At 46.4% G+C, this 20,786-nt stretch overlaps 1 protein-coding gene across 2 annotated transcripts in view; it reads left to right on the top strand.

Moving 5' to 3' along the window:
- The window catches only part of ISG20 (interferon stimulated exonuclease gene 20), a 37,049-nt gene extending 16,634 nt beyond the window's left edge, over positions 1-20,415 (top strand). Inside the window, exons 3-4 of one of the 2 annotated variants that reach the window (XR_007519905.1) lie at positions 3,987-5,272; positions 20,044-20,131. Coding sequence is in view for 1 of the 2 variants with exons in the window: in XM_049905837.1 (XP_049761794.1) it covers positions 20,044-20,106 (63 nt within the window). In the remaining variant the exon portion in view is untranslated. Of the gene's footprint in view, positions 1-3,986; positions 5,273-20,043 lie in introns of both variants that reach the window. The other variant, XM_049905837.1, reaches the window with a different exon arrangement.
- The last annotated feature ends 371 nt before the right edge of the window (positions 20,416-20,786 follow it).

Genomic DNA, 20,786 nt, shown 5'->3' with positions numbered 1-20,786 from the left:
TTAGTCCTCCCAGGAACCCTGAGTGGGGGTGATTATTTTCCCACTTTGCAGGTGAGGAAACCAAGTCCAGCTCCGACCTCTGTCATGCCCAGCACACCTGCTTGTGGCAGTCTGATGATGATGAGGTGGGCAGTGCTCAGAAAGCCAAAACACCAGTTGCTGTCAAGTCAATTCCAACTCATGGGGACCCCACGTGTGCCAGAGTAGAACTGGGCTCCACACGGCTTACAAGGGCTGATATTTCACAAGTACATCGCCAGGCCTTTCTTGCTAGACCCCTCTGGGCAGACTTGAACCACCAAACTTCCAGTTAGCAGCCAAGCACATTAATCATTTGCTCCACCTTGGGACTCCTCTCAGTAAACTCCCAGGAACTGGGCTGTTACAGGGTGGCTAGGATCATCTGCCTCAGTCTTCTCATCTGTAAAATGGTATTAGTCCCAACTCCCAGAGCAAACGGGACCAGGAAAGCGGAACCACTTTGAAATCTGCAGCAGCTTGAACAGATATCAGGTAGAATCTCATTGTCCCGGGATGCCACTCCCTTCTGGTCTTCCACCCTTCGTTTCTGAAAAGTGCAAGTCAGGTTCCACCCCAGGCACACAGGGAGAAGGTGCACAGGGCTTCCTGGCACTGCCTGGCCTCCAGTCTCTCCTTCCCAAACCGTTTAGCTCCGGCACGTTGCTTCCCCACATTAATCTGTCCCCAGTCCTACCCCTTCATACCTACTGCAGCCGGGATACTTTCCTGGCCTCCCTCCTGGACCTGGCAGGAGGGTTGTGGAGGGAGGGACAGAAGCTACCTTGCTCACTTTGTCCCTTCTGTTCGGTTCACACTCCTCCTGACCTGGGTCCCCTTCTCCAGAGTTCTAGATACCCTGGGGGACTGTATCTGCTGGGGCCAGGAAGGCCGGGGAGTGAGTGGTTTCTGGAGACCATGGTAGAAGTCCCAAGTGCCCTGGCAGTGTGGAGGTGGGGCAGGGGCGGATGATCCAATAAGTAAAGTAAGCACAGTCTTATTTGTGCTTACTTACTAATCTAGTGAACAATTTTACATGGGTTTCATTTCGATGTGGCATGGCGAAGCCCATGTAAAATAGTTCACTACAGATTAGTAAGTAAGCACAAGTAAGCCTGTGCTTACTTTGCTTGTTGGATAATCTGCATCTGGAGTGGGGTAAGGGTGGGGGAGGAAGCTATTTCCTAGGCAGGTGGGAGCTCTGTCTGGCATCCCAGCTTTTACAGTCCCAGTAAGGGGAGGGCAGCCCGTGCCACCTGGTCTCACCTGAGCACAGGGGAAGAGCCTGCATCTTATAACGTACTGTCTCCTCCTCCCACCCCAGGTGGGCCTCCAGAGTGAACCTCCAGAAGGAGAAGGGAGTGTGGTCAGGGAATGAAGGGCTCTACTCCAAGGGTCACACACGTCAATCCCTAAGGGACCAGTCCAGTAAAATAATGATGAACCAGTCTGATGTGCCCCAGGACCCAGGAGTGCATGCCCATCTGAAGTGGGCAAGTGTCACTCAGGCCCAGTTGATGGCAGCTGTGCAGAAATGCTGGCCAGTAGACACATGTCTTCAGGGCTGTGTCTGGCCCAGGGGCCACTAATTTGAGATCTTAGCTGTAGTTCCACTCCCATCTGATACCTGACTCCTCTCAACTAGGGGCCCACATGTGCCCAATGACAGAAAATTCACTGCCTTCGAAAGCCCTCCTTGGAGCGCTGGAACCTCCTTGTCTAGCCCCCCTGCAACTCCCACCCAGGATCAAACCAATCGCACTCACACACTGTGACCTGTCATACGTCTGAAGTTGGTTTTCACCTCTACCTCCTCCTCTCCTCCTGAGTATTTGGCTTTCCGGGTAACCGAAATAAAATAAGTGATAATAATAATGACAAAAAAAGCTGTTGCCATGGAGTCAATTCCTACTCATGGTGACCCACACATGTCAGAACTGTGCCCTAGGTTTTTTTAGTTTGTTTGATTTTTAGTTGTACTCACAGCTATGATCTATTACAGCAAAAAGATACAAAGCAAAACCAGCAAAAGGAAAAGGCTCAGGAGGCAAAGCCCGGAGGAAACCAGGCACAAGCTTCCAAGGGTCCTCTCCTGGTGGAGTCACACAAGATACACTTAATTCCTTCAACAACCGATTGTAACAACACACATGAAGTGCTGTGTACCAGGGAAGTTCACCTGAGTCTAAAAACCCAGATCGCCAAACCTTTCTTCTGAGGCAACTTCGGGTGGACTTGAACCCCTAACCTTTCAGTTAGCAGCCAAGCAGTTAACCGTTTGCACCGCCCAGGGACTCCCCCCAATTTCTTCAACATTTTCTACTTATGTGAACTCCCTCCCCATTTCTCCTCTGCCCCACTGACAGCTGACCCACCTGTCCCAACACCCTGGCTTCCCTGTCCCTTCTCTTCTATTCCCCCCAACCCACATGCTCAGTGAGTGCTTAACAGACCTGTTACCACAAATAGGGAGAAGGTGAAAAGAGAGTCTAGGACCAGCTGATCCAAGGGGAAGAGTGGTGTCCTCCGGCCCAGGAAGACCTGCCCACTCATGTGGCACTGGAAGAGAAACTGAGATGTCAGGGACAGGAGTCACCTTCTGCCATCTAACTCCAGCAGGCACCAAGAACTTGAGGATGGCGGGAAACGAGTCTAAAAAACAGCCCTGCCTTGTTGGGCACACCTGAGTCACCTCTGACTCAGACCCCTTTTCTGCTGACCCAGACTCCAGGGCAGCAGAGTGTGAAGATTGGAAAAGTGTCCCTGCCCCTCAAACCCCTTGGTCTGCCCTCCCTCCTTCCTCCATCCCAGCCCCAGCCTGGGTGGAGAAAAGTGGTTTTATTCAGGGAAAATGTCCTCCTGCTCCCCCTCCCCTGGTCTGCGGTCTTCCGGCTCATCCCCGGACCTGCTCTCCTACTGTCCTGGCCCCACCCTCGGGGCCCATTGTCTCCAGGGGGTGCAGCCAGCCCGTCCTAGTGCCAGGGTTGGTGACTGACGCTTCCCGCTTCCTGCCCAGCGCGCTGCGGGCCAGTGCGGCTCCGCTGCCAAGAGGCTTACTCACTGGCGTAACAATTTCCCCTCTATATGGAAAGAACGTATGCTTTTCCTGCTGGGGGAAGAGAGGGTTCTTAGTAGCTTTGCGGAGACGTGGAGGGAAAGGAAAACCCTGGCCTGGCCCCAGCACCCTGATTTGGAGTCCCGCGGTGTGTGTTTCGTGGCAGAACCCTGCTGGCGTCTATTCCCAGGCACAAGGAGAGGCCCAGGGAACACCGGACGGGTCCCTTGGTTTACGACACTGAGCTGGTCCCCTCGCTCAGGGCTGGATGACCTTGGCTCCTCATTTCCCCGCTTCCATTTCCTCACGTTTAGTGGTAGGACAGATGGGACAGACAGACTCAGCGCTGCCAGCCAGTCCCAGCTCAGTCCCAGCCGCGTCCTCCAGGGGGCGCTGGAGCAACTCTGCATGACTGATCCCTATCCAGACCCTACCTCTGGCAGAACAGCTTGTGCCCGGGGCTTGGGCCTGGCTGTTTTCAGTGTAACTGCATAAGGAACTAACTGGCTTGGGGTTTCTTGGCGTCTAGAGAAAGGAGGGGCAGACTTAAAAGCAAAACCCTTTCTATTTGAGCTAGGCTCTTCTAAGGGACGTGAACAGGCTAGAAGACAGTGACAAAACCTGGTGATCCTCTGGGAAACCCCAGGGGCCTGGCTGTGGAGCAGCACAGGGACAGGGCAGGGTCTTGCAGGCAGCAGACTGGAGCTCAGCCCCGGTTCCACTGTGTCCTGGCTGGGGGATGCCAAGCAATGACCTCCTGGGTCTGTGGTTCCTGATCTGTAGACTGGGGAAAATAATTACGGCCTCCCAGGGTTAGTGTTAAGACGGGTGCTCTTGCCCCAGGCCAGGTTGTTTCTGCGTCTTCCACTAAGACAGCATCTTTTATCCCTGCCCTGTTGTACCTACCCCTTAGGCTGTGGCTGGAAGAAACATTCCAACTTGACAGATTGTGGCTCCTCATTTGTTTCTTCGTCTTGTTAGCTGCCATCGAGTCAGCTCCGATTCACAGCAACCTCTTGTACAACAGAACAGAACGTTACTCAGTACCGCCTCACCTTCACAATCTTTCATATGCTCAAGTCCATTGTTGCAGCCCCTGTGTATTTTGAGTGCCTTCCAACCTTTAGGGGCTCATCTTCCAGCACTGCATCAGACAGTGTTCCATAGGGTTTTCACTGGCTAGCTTTTGGAAGTAGATCCCTAGGCCTTTCTTCCTAGTCTGGAAGCTCCGTTGAAACCTGTCCAACATGCGCAACCCTGCTGGTATTTGAGATACCAGAGGCATAGCATCCGGCATCATGGCAACACAAACCACCACAGTATGACAAACTGACAGACGAGTGGTGGGTGTGTTACTAACTAGGGACCCAATATTAAGCAAAACTTTCTCACAGCAAATCTCTAGAACATGGGGCTCGCCTTCTCTTTACCCTGGGGTTCAGGGGCAGGACAATGAACTGAAAAGGATCTAGGTTTCTGGTCTCTTTCTGCCATTAAAAAAAACCTGTTCGACCCTAGGTGAGTGGGTTTACCTCTCTGAGCTTGTCTCAGGCAAGATGAATCTCAGAGGGCCTTTGCAGCCCTAATGTCCATCCAGATAGGAATAATAGTGCCCACCTCGGAGGGTGGTTGTGGAAACTGTTATGGTTGTTGTTGGTTGCCATTGAGTTGATTCTGACTCATGGCAAACCCATGTGTTATAGAGTAGAACTGCTCCCTAGGGTTTTCTTGGCTGTCAGCTTAATGGAAGCAGATCATTAGGTCTTTTCTTCCAAGGTACCACTAAGTGGCTTAGAACTGCCAACCTTTGGGGGAGCCCAGTCCAGCGTAAATTTCACCACCTAGCTGGAACCTGCGAATGTTACCTTAGGAAAAAGGGTATTTGTAGATGTAATTAAGTTAAGGATTTTGAGATGAAGAGCTAATCCTGAATTATCTAGGTGGGCACTAAATGCAACCACGAGTGTCATTATAAGAGAAAGGCAGAGGGAGATTAGATGCCACACACACACAGAGGAAAAGGCCATGTGAAGACAGAGCCAGAGACTGGAGTGATGCAGCGGCAAGCCAGGGAAGCCCAAGGATCGCGAACAGCCACCAGAAGCTAGGGAAGGCAAGGAACAGACTCTCCCCACAGAGGCTCCAGAGACAGCACGGCCCTGCCGACACCTTGGTTCCAGACTTCTGGCCTCCAGAACTGTGAGTGAACACATTTCTGTTGTTTAAGCCACCAGGGTTGTGGTCATTTGCTATGGTTGCCCCAGGAAAGTGATACCCACCCCCAACTCCCTATCTTCAGCTGAAAACCAGAACTCCAGCTCTATTTCCTGAAGAGGGGTTTGTGATTTCTCACTTTTCCTCAACTCTAATTCAAAAATCTCTCTCTTTTTTAATTATAATTTTTATGGTGCTTTAAGTGAAAGTTTACAGATCAAGTCAGTCACTCACACAAAAGCTTATATACACCTTGCTACACACTCCCGTTTACTCTCCCTCTAATGAGACAGCCCACTCCCTCCCTCCACTCTCTCTTTTCGTGTCCGTTTTGCCAGCTTCTAACCCCATCTATCTTCTCATCTCCCCTCCAGGCAGGAGATGCCAACATAGTCTCAAGTGTCCACCTGATCCAAGAAGCTCACTCCTCACCAGCATCTCTCTCCAACCCCTTGTCCAGTCCAATCCGTGTCTGAAGAGTTGGCTTTGGGAATAGTTCCTGTCCTGGGCCAACAGAAGGTCTGCAGGCCATGACCACCAGGGTCCTTCTAGTCTCAGTCAGACCCTTAAGTCTGGTCTTATGAGAATTTGGGGTCTGCATCCCACTGCTCTCCTGCTCCCTCAGGGGTTCTCTGTTGGGTTCCCTGTCAGGGCAGTCATCAGTTGTAGCTGGGCACCATCTAGTTCTTCTGGTCTCAGGATGATGTATCTCTGGTTCATGTGGCCCTTTCCGTCTCTTGGGCTCGTAATTGCCTTGTGTCCTTGGTGTTCTTCATTCGCCTTTGATCCAGGTGGGTTGAGACTCGTTGATGCATCTTAGATGGCCACTTGCTAGCGTTTAAGACCCCAGACGCCACTCTTCAAAGTGGGATGCAGAATGTTTTCTTAATAGATTTTATTATGCCAATTGACTTAGATGTCCCCTGAAATCATGGCCCCCAAACCCCTGCCCCTGCTACGCTGGTCTTTGAAGTATTCAGTTTATTCAGGAATCTTCTCTGCTTTTGATTTAGTCCAGTTGTGCTGACCTCCCCTGTATTGTGCGTTGTCTTTTCCTTCACCTAAAATAGTTCTTATCTACTATCTAATTAGTGGAAATCCCTCTCGCACCCTCCCTCCCTCCCTCCCCCTTCTCGTAACCACTAAAGAATGTTTTCTTCTCAGTTTAAACTATTTCTCAAGTTCTTATAATAGTGGTCTTATACAATATTTGTCCTTTTGCAACTAATTTCACTCAGCATAATGCCTTCCGGGTTCCTCCATGTTATGAAATGTTTCACAGATTCCTCACTGTTCTTTATTGATGGGTAGTATTCCATTGTGTGAATACACCATAATTTATTTATCTCAAAAATATCTCTATCTCCATCTTTACTAACTCATCTTCCTTTGATACTATTCTTCCTGCTTTCCAAGGCTAATTTCTGCCTTCATACTCCGTCTCACCTTCGTCTATACTCCTTGACTGGGACCTTCAGTTATTCTCTCTGAATAGCATAGCTTTGATGTTGCTGTTTAAAATAATTATAAATGTTTGAGATATTTGAGATGCATATAAATAATACACCAAATACCCATGTATCTATCATTTAAGAAATAAAACATTACTAATACAGTTGAAACCCTGGTGGCATAGTGGTTAAGTGCTACGGCTGCTAACCAAAAGGTTGGCAGTTCGAATCCACCAGGTGCTCCTTGGAAACTCTGTGGGGCAGTTCTACTCTGCCCTGTAGGGTCACTATGAGTCGGAATCGACTCGACGGCAATGGGTTAATACAGTTGAAGCCCCCTGTATACCTCTCCTCAGCTATATACCATGTACCCCTTGTTGCATTTTGTTTAATTTTAATTTTTATTGAAAAAAATATCTGAGCAATTTTCTTTTATTAACTTTTATTGAGCTTCAAGTGAACATTTACAAATCAAGTATCTGAGCAATTTTTTAAAGTTAAATAACATGACAAGGCTTATAAGAAAAAAAGCAGTGAATCATGGTCTGACCCTATACCTGCTACCCAAAGGAAACCACTTTCAACTCATTTAACTCTTTCTTCTGATGGTGGCATGGTTAGATGCTGTTGAGTCAGCTCCGACTCTTAGTGACCCTATGTACATCAGAACGAAACACTGCCCAGTCCTGCGCCATCCTCACAATTGTTGTTATGTTTGAGCTAATTGCTGGAGCAACTGTGTCAATCCATCTTGTTGAGAGTCTTCTTCATTTTTGCTAACTCTTTACCAAGCATGATGTCCTTCTCCAGAGATAACATGTCCAAAGTACATGAGACAAAGTCTTGCCATCCTCCTTCCTAAGGAGTATTCTGGCTGTACTTCTTCCAAGACAGATTTGTTTCTTCTTCTGGCAGTCCATGATACATTTAATATTCTTCACCAACACCGTAATTCTTTCTTTTAGTAGTTATCTCTATATTGCTAAATAGCATGCTGATATCATATTTGTTTTCCTTTTTGGAATATTATCTACTGACTTACTCCTATGAAATATGGAGATTATAGGCAGGCACACACACGTTTATCCTCTTCTCATCCTTTCAAAATGGTTATATCACCATTTTTTGTCAAATCAACATTCACTGTTAAGACTATGTAAATACTGACAAAAGAGCAATATACTCTTATTTTTAAACTTCTTTTGTTTCTCGACAATAATTATCTCAGATTTTTGTTTGACTTAGTTTTCCATGCATCTGTCGGTCCTTTAGAAGATCATTTCTCAGTGAGTAATTGCACTGAAGGAAATAGAACATTTGGACTATCCTCCAAGGGAATTTCAATAAGGGATCAATAAGACCAGAAAAAAGATTGCTGAGTAACAATGAGGCTAAACCAAATCAACCAACAAGAATTTTCTGTGAACTTTTCAACAAAACTGGAGGACTCAATTGTATGTCAAAGGTATTTTTGTTTCTTGTGATTCTACTATCACTTTGATTAGCAAGGAAATTGAAATATTTTATTAGAAAATGTGTAAATTTTAGGTGTGATAGAAAAAAAAGAGATGGAGAAAGATATTTTAAGAAAATCTAGTAAAGTCTGGGTTACAAATTTAAATTCTGACAAGGAAATTTTGAGGAAACAAATATCATAAGGGACGTAGGACCATGTTATGAATTGATAAAAGGAACAAAGATCAAGAAGACATAAAAAACATGAACATATATGCATCTAACAATTGTTGTTGTTGTTGTTAGGTGCCATCAAGTCGGTTCTGACTCATAGCAGCTCTATGGACAACAGAACAAACACCGACCGGTCCTGAGCCATCCTTACAATCGTTGTTATGCTTGAGCTCATTGTTGCAGCCACTGTGTCAATCCACCTCGTTGAGGGTCTTCCTCTTTTCCACTGACCCTGTACTTTGCCAAGCATGGTGTCCTTCTCCAGAAGCTGATCCCTCCTGACAACATGTCCAAAGTATGTAAGACACGGTCTCACCTTCCTTGCTTCCAAGGAGCATTCTGGTTGTATTTCTTCCAAGGCAGATTTATTCATTCTTCTGGCAGTCCATGGTATATTCAATATTCTTCGCCAACGCCACAATTCAAAGGCATCGATTCTGCTTTGGTCTTCCTTATTCATTGTCCAGCTTTCACATGCATATGATGCGATTGAAAATACCATGGCTTGGGTCAGGCACACCTTAGTCTTCCAGGTGACATCTTTGCTCTTCAACACTTTAAAGAGGTCTTTTGCAGCAGATTTACCCAATGCAATGCGTCTTTTGATTTCTTGACTGCTGCTTCCATGGCTGTTGATTGTGGATCTAGGTGAAATGAAATCCTTGACAACTTCAGTCTTTTCTCCTTTTATCATGATGTTGCTCATTGGTCCAGTTGTGAGGATTTTTCTTTTCTTTATGTTGAGGTACAATCCATACTGAAGGCTGTGGTCTTTGATCTTCGTTAGTAAGTACTTCAAGTCCTCTTCACTTTCAGCAAGCAAGGTTGTGTCATCTGCATAACACAGGTTGTTAATGAGTCTTCCTCCAATCCTGATGCCCCGTTCTTCTTCATATACTCCAGCTTCTTGGATTATTTGTTCAGCATACAGATTAAATAGGTATGGTGAAAGAATACAACTATGGCGCACACCTTTCCTGACTTTAAACCAATCAGTATCCCCTTGTTCTGTCCGAACAACTGCCTCTTGATCTATGTAAATGTTCCTCATGAGCACAATTAAGTGTTCTGGAATTCCCATTCTTTGCAATGTTATCCGTAGTTTGTTATGATCCACACAGTCGGATGCCTTTGCACAGTCAATAAAACACAGGTAAACATCCTTCTGGTATTCTCTGCTTCCAGCCAGGATCCATCTGACATCAGCAATGATATCCCTGGTTCCACATCCTCTTCTGAAACCGGTCTGAATTTCGGGCAGTTCCCTGTCGTTATACTGCTGCAGCTGTTTTTGAATGATCTTCAGCAAAATTTTGCTTGCATGTGATATTAATGATATTGTTCTATAATTTCGACATTCAGTTGGATCACCTTTCTTGGGAATAGGCATAAATATAGATCTCTTCCAATCAGTTGGCCAGGAAGCTGTCTTCCATATTTCTTGGCATAAACGAATGAGCACCTCCAGCGCTACATCTGTTTGTTGAAACATCTCAATTGATATTCCATCAATTCCTGGAGGCTTGTTTTCCGCCAATGCCTTAAGAGCAGCTTGGACTTCTTCCTTCAGTACCATTGGTTCCTGACCATATGCTACCTCTTGATATGGTTGAACATCGACTAATTCTTTTTGGTATAATGACTCTGTGTATTCCTTCCATCTTCTTTTGATGCTTCCTGCGTCATTTAATATTTCCCCCATAGAATCCTTCACTATTGCAACTTGAGGCTTGAATTTTTTCTTCAGTTCTTTCAGCTTGAGGAACGCCAAGCATATTCTTCCCTTTTGGTTTTCCATCTCTAGCTCTTTGCACATGTCATTATAATAATTTACTTTGTCTTCTCAAGAGGCCCTTTGAAATCTTCTGTTCAGTTCTTTTACTTCATCAATTCTTCCTTTTGTTTGAGCTGCTCGACCTTCGAGAGCAAGTTTCAGAGTCTCCTCTGACATCCATCTTGGTCTTTTCTTTCTTTCCTGTTGTTTCAATGACCTCTTTCTTTCTTCATGTATGATGTCCTTGATGTCATTCCACAACTCGTCCGGTCTTCGGTCACCAGTGTTCAATGCGTCAAATCTATTCTTCAGATGGTGTCTAAATTCAGGTGGGGTATACTCAAGGTCATATTTTGGCTGTCATGGACTTGCTTTGATTTTCTTCAGTTTCAGCTTGAACTTGCATATGAGCAATTGATGGCCTGTTCCATAGTCGGCCCCTGGCCTTGTTCTGACTGATGATATTGAGCTTTTCCAGTCTCTTTCCACAGATGTAGTCAATTTGATTTCTGTGTGCTCCATCTGGTGAGGTCCATGTGTATAGTTGCCATTTATGTTGGTGAAAGAAGGTATTTGCTATGAAGAAGTCATTGGTCTTGCAAAACTCTATCATTCGATATCCAGCATTGTTTCTATCACCAAGGCCATATTTTCCAACTACTGATTCTTCTCTGTTTCCAACTTTCAAATTAAAATCACCAGTAATTATCAATGCATCTTGACTGTATGTTCGATCAATTTCAGACTGCAGCAGCTGATAAAAATCTTCTGTTTCTTCATCTTTGGCCCTAGTGGTTGGTGCGTATATTTGAATGATAGTCATATTAACTGGTCTTCCTTGTAGGTGTATGGGTATTATCCTATCACTGACAGCATTGTACTTCAGGATAGATCTTGAAACGTTCTTTTTGACAATGAACGCAACACCATTCCTCTTCAAGTTGTCATTCCCAGCATAGCAGACTATATGATTGTCTGATTCAAAATGGCCAATACCAGTCCATTTCCATTCACTAATGCCTAGGATATTGATGTTATTCGTTCCATTTCATTTTTGACGATTTCTAATTTTCCTAGATTCATAGTTAATACATTCCAGGTTCTGATTATTAATGGATGTTTGCACCTGTTTCTTCTCATTTTGAGTCGTGCCACATCAGCAAACGAAGGTACCAAAAGCTTTACTCCATCCATGTCATTAAGGTCGACTCTACTTTGAGGAGGCAACTCTTCCCCAGTCATCTTTTGAGTGCCTTCCAACCTGGGGGACTCATCTTCCAGCACTATATGAGACAATGTTCCGCTGCTGTTCATAAGGTTTTCACTGGGTAATTCTTTTCATAAGTAGACTGCTGGGTGATTCTTCCTAGTCTGTCTTAGTCTGGAAGCTCAGCTGAAACCTGTCCTCCATGGGCGACCCTGCTGGTATCTGAATACCGGTGGCATAGCTTCCAGCATCACAGCAACATGCAAGCCCCCACAGTACGACAAACTGACAGACAGATGGAGGCATCTAACAATACAGCCTTGAAATATATAAAGCAGGGAAATCCAATAGAACTTCCTTCAGTGATGGATATGTTCTATATCTGTGCTGTCCAGAACCATAGCCACTAGCAACATGTAGCTATTGAACATTTGAAATGTGGCAAGTGCTACTGAAGAATTGAATTTTTAATTTGAACTTAAATAGCCACATGTGGCTACTGGCTACTATATTGGATGGTGCAGATAAAACAACAACTGGAAGAATGATGAGAAGAAATATTAAAGCAACAATAATGGTTGGAGATAATGTACTCTCTCAGAACTGCATTGATGAAGCAAGCAAGAAAGGTAACTCTGAATGGGTTGTAGTAGATTTCTCCACAATAATAATCTTTATTGTCTTTGCTTTTATTCCCTGTTTTGACCCAAAAAAGTTGGACTGTTTACACTGTTTAACAACAAACAGATATATTCCACTATTTACATAGCTGATTTCATCCACTGTCATCATGATTCATATTTTATCATGTTTTTGGCATTAAAAAAATATTTTTCCCCTTCGGGACTGCAGGTCAATATTTGGATGTTTTATTGGATTAAAGTCAAGAAACAGTAAGTGCCACCTCCCCCCCGCCCCACCGCACACCCTTATTCCATGTCTCCTTGAACCTGGGCTCCTCTCCAGTTACTGCCATATCTCCCTTCCTTTGCAGCACGTCTTTGTCTCTGGAGAAGACTGTATCTACTGTCTTCTCTTTCTCCCTCTTTAACACATTGGCTCTGTCCTCAGGACTTCACTGAAGTAGCTATAACCAACGCTTTCAATGACCTTCCAATGGTCAAATCCAATGGACACTTTTCAGTGCTTATCTTATGTGACTTCTCTGCAGCATTTAACAATGTTGACCATGCCCACCTTGAAGCTCTTTTCCCCATTATTTTTTACAACACAAGCCTCTCCTGATTCCTTCTAGCTTTTTGCCTACTTCTTTGCAGATTCCTATTCTGCCTGCCACTTAAATATCAGTGTTTCCTTCTCAGCCATCTCTGCTTCTTATTCTACCTAGTCTCATTTATATTCATAACTTCAATTATCCCTTACAGGAATATCCTTCATAGGAAATACGACCCTCACTAGCCTCTCTCTTGAACTTTGAACCTGTGTGTTCAACTGCACAATTTATAAGCACTTCAAACTCAACATGTCCAAAATTTTACCTAGTATCATCATTCCCATTTTCCCCCTCCTTTTTTTACATATTTCTAGCTTGGTTTTATGATCTCCAGTCACTCAAGCTCGAAATCGGAGTTTTTGTTGGCTTCTCCTTCTCTCTTTCACCTTCCACATGCAATCACTCTCCAAATTCTGAAGATTCCATTTTCCAAATAGTTCTTGCATTCATCCCTATGGTGATCTTCATTGTCTTAGCTCACGTCCTCATCATCACTATCCTGCGTTATTTTACTTGTCTTCTACTGGCCTCCTGCCCATAAGCTTACTTTTCTTCACTCTTTATTTCATACTGTCTTCCTAAAAGTCAAAAGCTTGTCATTCCCTTACTCAAAATAGCTTTTATGTTAAAGACTAGTGGATATTTGTTGCACATTATTAATTTCCCCTTCTTTTGGAAATAGCACTTCCATGTTTCTTTGGGATCTACCCCTTCTCTATAGTATGCAGACCTAATGGAATTGTAAATCAAGAATTCCTGACCTTTCCAAGCTAAACCAATTTGTCTTTGTCTCCAAGGGCTTTGAATCTTATGTACTGGTTCAAGAATGCAAAAATATCGCTCATTTATTTCCGCAGCAGCGCTCTGACAAATCATCGGTTCTCACTACCCAGACTCTTGGCGCTTTCCTAGTTCCTGTTCTTTTCCAAGCCTAATTCATGAGCCTTTTTTTTTTTTTTTTTCAATTCTATGAGTTACCGGATATTCTTCAAGTAAATCCCTTTCTGCTTCAGTTAGCCAAAATCTATTTCTGTTGCTTACAACTAGGTTGCCTGTTCTCAAATCCAAACTAGTTAATAAGGCACTCAAGGCTCCTCAGTAACTGGCCCCCACCTTATTTTCCGGCATCATCTCCAGTCAGAGACTCCGTGCACCTTTTACTTCAGCCTCCAGAATAACATGCCATACCCCCAACACACCACGCCTAGAAAATTCTTCCTCCTCTTTCTCTTCCAAGTCTCAACTTCTGCCACCTTCTCTGAGAAGCCTCCTTTGCCACCCCTAGGCATTCCATCTCCCACAACCCCCGTGTATACTTCTCTATCACGTTGCACTGCAATGGTCTCTTTTCATGTCTAAACCCTCACTGAACGAAGGCCAGAGCACAGCTTGGCACAAAGTTGATGAGCAGTAAATGCCACTCTAAGTCTCAGTTTCATTGTCTAGCAAATGGAGATAATAGTACCTACTTTTAGAGGTTCTTGATTATAGCCACCAGGAAACATCTCTGGCGACTTAAGCAGAGAACAGCTTTACTAAAAAGATGCTGGGTAGCTTGGAGAGTTGGCAGGGAGGTTGGAGAGGCAGGCTGAGAACACGGCAGGAAGGAAGCAGAGTGGGCAGCCAGAGCACAGCCTAGGGAAGGCTTGGTTCAGGCCTCATGGCCACTGGCAGTGGAGACTGCACACCACTGCAGGTCCCAGCACAGTGACTTCTAATCTGACCCTACGTCTGTGTGTCACCTGCTGCTTAGGTTGGTGTGTCTAGGCCCCACTTCCAGGGGGAAGAGCAAACACTTATCTGTACTTTCAAGCTTCTGTATTGAGAGTGAGGCTGTGTCTCTCACCAAGACTCACATGACAAGGACATTTTCAAATATGGGTAGAGAGTTAGTTCAGGTGCTCAATAGAACCTTATCATGAAGATGTCTATCACGCAACACCGTTGGGCTATCAGGATTAAAAAAGAAAACACATGACCTGGTGCTTCTTAAACATTTCTCATAAAGGCAGAGGGATGGAATGTCTGCCTCTAGGTCAAGAGGTCCAGCCTGGAGATATTCAAATATTTGGGGGTGTCCACCATGTGTCAGGCACTCTTCTCAATGTTGTATCATTGTATCAATGCACAAAGTAGACAAAGCCTTCTCTGGTGGACTATATTCTATATTCTAGAGTTATTCTTTTATTATTTTTTTAAATTAAATGTGCAACATAAATTTGCCATTTCAAGTGTACAATTCAGTGATGTTAATTACATGCACAATGTTGTGCAACCATCGCCACTATCTACGTTCAAAACTTTCTCATTATTCTCAACAGAAACTCAGTACCCATTAGGGAAAAACTTCCCATTTCTCCCTCCCCCCACCCCAGCCCCTGGTAACTTTTAATCTACTGTTTCTATGCTTTTGCCTATTCTAGATATTTCTTATAAGCAGGATCATACATCTTTTTATGTCTGACTTATTTCACTCAGCACAATATTTTCAAGGTTCGTCCATGTCGTAGCCTGTATCAGGATTTCATTCCTTTTCATAGCTAAACAATATTCTATTGTATGTATGTGCCGCATTTTGCTTATCCATTCTAGAACTTCTCTTTGGAGTCCCATGCCTTATTTTAAAATGCGTGCAGATTTTTGCATTCTATTTCCTAATGTGTGGTGCAAGCAGTTACGATTGGTTGGTAGCCCAAAAGTTGGAGGTTTGAACCCACCCAGTGGCTCCTGGTGATCTGCTTCTGTAAAAAATTACAGCCAAGAAAACCCTATGGAGCAGTTCTACTCTGTAACACATGCAGTCACCATGAGTAAGGGGTTGTGGTGCAGTGAATTACTATTACATGGCCTTTCTAGCCATGGTCTTATAGCTTCCGCATATGATTGGGTGGGACTATGCAGATAAGGGCTTGTGGTCCACCAAAGGGATTAGACAGTTTTGCTAATGCAAATAAGGTGCATGGAACCCTTGCAGAGGTGGGACCATGCAAATAAGGTGCATGGAACCCTTGCAGAGCTGGGGCCATGCAAATAAGTTGCATGGAACCCTTGTAGGAGATTGGTCAGTTTTGCCATTTCACTAGGCTTAAATGGAGCCCATCCCAGAGGTTGCAGGGGGACCTCACTACCATCAAGAACAAGAGCCAGGAACGGAGAACGTCCTTTGGATCCAGAGTCCCTGCACTGAGAACTTCCTAAACCCAGGAGACAGAGAGACAGCTGTAACACTGAAGACTGCACTAGACAGCAACAGCACAGGATTGGACTGGCAGGCTAGACTTGTTGACCCATGGAGTGAGAGAGCTGAGGGCCATCTGGCAGGAGGCTTCCTGGCAGAGTGGGATGCCTCCAGGCACTTATAAGCAGAGCTAAAGAGCTTTGTAACACTTACCTGAGCAGGGCAGAGGCCCAAGGCTGAGAGCAAGGACTGAGGGAGAGGTCTGCCTGCGAGCACGGTGAGAAGAAGCCGTTCTGATCGAAGGACTGCATCCTGAGTTGTTCCTGTTACGTCCAGGTTGATCCTGATCCTGAATTGTAATCTGTTACTTTCCTAATAAGCCCCATAATCGTGCGTATGATCTGTGTGGCTGTTGCATCGAATTTTCAAACCCAGCAGAGAAACATAGAGTGCTGTGGGAGGGGCATCTGGTGTCAGAACTGGTGAAAAGGCTGGAGAGTGGAGGCATGCCTGACCTCCACCTCGTAGGAATCAGCTTTGGGCTGATGCTGATCTTGGTGATTTTCTGTCCTCCCCTGCAGTAAGACAGGTCTGACAACTCCAAACCATTTTTACAGAGGTTGACTCGACAGCAGCTCACAACGACATTCCATAATGGGACCAGAGTAATGTACCCATGACATATCAGGGGTTACTTCCATACAAAAATGATGGCTTCCTACGAAAAGTGTTGAGATTCAGTGGGCTGGAAGCTGCCCTGACTTGTTTGCTTAAAGATACAGAAAACTGTGTCTTTATGTACTTGTGTTTGAACAAGCTCTGGTTGACATCAAGAACAAAGTTTAAACCCAGTTTGTGGGAGGGGAGAAGAGAAAGCTGGGGTGCAAAGGTACCACGGGAGTGGGGAGATGATAGAAGGGGCTAGCCTCTGCCAGGGTTCAGGAGCAGAATACTCTGGAAGTCCTTCCTTCTGCCTGAGGCACCAGAAAGAACCACACCCTCCTTTAAGGGATTTGGGTAAAGAGCATCCCAGCTGGCAGCGAGCGCACTCTGAGGGGAGCGGTTCCAGGCTGACAGGCAGCTGGCTCCTGACTCAGCGTGGACTTGAAGGCTGCGGTCACCAGACGGCCTGGGGGATGGTGCACTGGCGGCGGTGGCCAGTGGGGAGCTGGAGGGGCAGGCAAGCTGCAGCCAGGGGAAGGGGTGCGACTACCCTTGGCAATAGTGCTGAGAGGGTAGCGAGGACCCTAAGGTTTATCAGGGCCTGAGTTGGGGCCAGAGGCAGGGTGGGAAGGAGGCCCAAAGGTAACCGCCCGCCCCATGAGCAGCCTGGTTGCCCAGATGGGTGGTTTTGGAGGGCTATGTTGCCTAAGGAAACTTAGTCTCCTTCCCAGGCCTACCATACCACTGGAAGGGTTTATGAAAACCAGATGGTTAGGGGCCTGGGGAGGTCTGGCTCCACCTCCCTGCGGGGTGAGGGTCAGATGAGCTTTGCTCCCCACCCGTGGTCAGAAGCAGATCCAAAACAGACCAACTGGATAGAATGCTCCCCAGTCCAGCCTGGTTACAGAAGAGGCCCTCAGGTTATAGGCGACACACACATTTTGTCAACTAACAAAGGATTTAGAAGGACTAGGGCTGAGGCGAGGCAGCTGTTGACACACATTTATGACATGTAACACATCTAGCACCCACTGGGTGCTCTAAACTCATTTACTCCTCCCAGCAGTCCTTTGAACTATGAGCCATTATCCCAATTTTCACAGATACAGAGAGGTTAAGTAACTTGCTCAAGGTCACACAGCTAGTAAGTGGCAGAGGTGGGATTTGAACCCAGGCAGTGGCTCCAGGATCTTAAGCCCTGCCAGACATTGATCTGGCACCCAGCGCCTCAGAAAGAGATAGTAACCATTGTCGTCGAGTCGATTCTAACTCATAGCAACCCTATAGGACAGAGTAGAACTGCTCCACAGGGTTTCCAAGGAGCGGCTGATGGATTCGAACTGGTTAGCAGTCAAGCTCTTTAACCACTGTACCACTGGAGTTCCCGAGACAGAGAGGGTAGCCAATATTTTCTCAGTACTAACTGTCTGTGTAGGTGATTTATTACCACTATTTCATCTCATCTTCAGAGATATTATTATTATTGTCATCCCCATTTCATAGATGATAAAACTGAGGCACAGAAAGTAACATGCTCAAGGCCACAGTTACTCCGTGGCAGAGGCTGGTTTTGAAAATGATGAGCCTGTCTCACACTGCAAAGCTTGGCACCTAATAGTACCTCAGTAAACATACCTCAATAAACACTGAGTCCCTTTCCTCTTCTCTGAGTCCAGGAATCATCTCCTGGTCTCATGTCTGCCCTGGTCTGGGTACAGTGCCCCACCCAGGGATCTTGCCCCAACTGCCATCACCTCCTACCCCTAGTCTGAGCCAGACCACTTCTTGTTGGCAACCCTGTCAGGAAAAGCCAGCGAGAGCATGGAGACCTTTAGACAGGGTCTGATTGGAGCCTTGGCCGCCCTCTCCTCGGCCCACTCGCCTCCCTGCAGGGACCTTCAGAAGGAGCCAGCACACAGACAAGGGCTGCATGGACTGGCAGCCTGTGGCCGGCCCCGAGGGCAGGCAGCCAGGTGCCAGCGGCCGCCGGGAGAGAAGGGCCCCTCTTCTCTCCACTCAAAGGCGGATTGAGGAAGGTTGGCTCCGTGATTTTTCCAAGAAGCTTGTCCAGAGCCAGAGAATGGGAACATCTGTGCCCTGGGCTCTGGCCTGGACAAGGCTCAGGCCACAGTCTGGGGCTGGCGTCAGCGGGAGACAGCCCTGCGTGGAGGGGGCTCTGTCCTGCTGGCCGAGGGTGGGACTGCTCCCAGCAGGCCTCAGCTTCAGGCCAGGCAGGAGAATAGAGGGAAGGGCCTGAGCTTAGCACCAAGGCCCTCTACAGCCACTGTTTGTGCAAAAGGGCTGTGGGAGGCCCTGGGGACCCAGCAGGTAGACCTGGGGGCCACAGCTTCTCCCCAGACCCCCCCGACCCCAAGGCCTCTCCCTCCCCTTCTGCTTTTTGTTTCCAGCATTTTCTAGCATCTCTTATCTCTTCCACCAACCCACTCAGCAAGGCTGTAAGGGTACTTTGAGAACATCTGGTCAACTAATTCCCGCCTGCTCTTTATCACTTGGTATATTTTCTGAACATATATTTAATTTTTTTTTTTGAAAAGGTAACATACTTGCATGGCTCAAAAATTAAAATTCTATAAAAAGGTAGAGATGGAGAGACCTCGTTCCCACATATAGCTCCATCCGCTCTCCCCCTTGTCTTTTCACCCCCCCATCCCTTCTCTCCTCTCCTCTCCCCACATCACAGGTAACTACTTCATTCACTTCACGTGTATCCTTCAAGTGTTTATGCAAATCAAGCATATGCAGGTATCTTTATTCTTATTTCTCCCCCATTTATTACACGAAAGGTAGCGTATTAGACATCCTTTTATATCTTGCATTTTTTTGCTCATTATATCTTGGAGTTATTTCTTTATCATTGCTTTGAGAGCAACCTTATATTTTCCAGCTGTATAGTATTCTGGGGGGGCCTGGCGGCACAGCGATTAAGTGCTCAGCTGCTAACCAAAAGGTTGGTGGTTTGAACCTACCAGCTGCTCCATGGGAGAAATATATGACAGTCTGCTTCCGTAGAGATTACAGCCTCGGAAACCCTATGGGGCAGTTCTGCCCTGTCCTATAGGGTCACTGTGAGTCAGAATCAACTCGATGGCAATGGGTTTGTTTTTCTTTTTCTTTTTGATAGTATTCTGTTTTATGGCTGTACTATAGTTTATTAACCAGCATGCTAAAGATAAACATAGAGGTGGTCACCAATCTTTCAAAGTTTTTTCACAAATGAAGTCTTGTGTGGAGGCTTGATTTGTATCATAGATAACTTCCAGGCTGTTTTGGTTAGAGAAGGTGGGTGGGGGGCGGAGAAGGACAACAACCTCCGCCAACCCTGCTAGGCCTTGGAAGAACCTCGCCAGAAGCCTAAGGCTCCATGGAACACAGTTTGAAAACCACAGTTTTAGCCCAATCTCCTCCTTTTATAAATAGGGAACTGAAGCTCAGAGCAGGGACAAGACTAAATTGAGGTCACGGGGTTAGTCTGTGGCAGAACTGGAAGTAGAAACCAGATCCCCTGGGCTCTGCTCATCACACCTGTTTCATCCCCACAGGTCCCAGACCAGGAAGCCAGAGGCAGATGTTACTGTGGACCCAAACATGGATGCAGACATTGACACAGCTGTGGCCCCAGCAATGGACAAAGCTATGGAACCAACTATGGACCCAGCTGTGGACTCAGCCATGACCCAGCTGTGGACTCAGCCATGACCCAGCTATGGACCCAGCCATGACCTAGCTGTGGACTCAGCTATGACCCAGCTATGGACCCAGCTGTGGGCCCAGCCATGACCTTGCTGTGGACTCAGCCATGACCCAGCTGTGGACCCAGCTGTGGACTCAGCCATGGCCCAGCTATGGACCCAGCTATGACCTTGCTGTGGACTCAGCCATGACCCAGCTGTGGACCCAGCAGTGGACTCAGCCATGACCCAGCTGTGGACCCAGCAGTGGACTCAGCCATGACCCAGCTGTGGACCCAGCAGTGGACTCAGCCATGACCCAGCAGTGGACTCAGCCATGACCCAGCTGTGGACCCAGCAGTGGACTCAGCCATGACCCAGCAGTGGACTCAGCCATGACCCAGCTGTGGACCCAGCAGTGGACTCAGCCATGACCCAGCTGTGGACCCAGCCATGACCCAGCTGTGGACCCTGGATCTGCCTCTCTTTTACTTGGGGCTTCTGTTTCTTCTTCCATTGTTTAGGGTCAGCCCTTTCACCTCCCAGTTGAGAGGTCTTTGAGCTGATTAAAGGACAGATGAGCTACCCAAACACTACGGGAGAATTATGGCTGC

The sequence above is a fragment of the Elephas maximus genome, chromosome 13 (genome assembly GCF_024166365.1).
Source record: "Elephas maximus indicus isolate mEleMax1 chromosome 13, mEleMax1 primary haplotype, whole genome shotgun sequence".
NCBI classification, from domain to species: Eukaryota; Metazoa; Chordata; class Mammalia; order Proboscidea; family Elephantidae; genus Elephas; species Elephas maximus.
The sequence above is the reverse complement of the archived record's forward strand: the minus strand, read 5'-3'. Positions and strand labels throughout refer to the sequence as shown.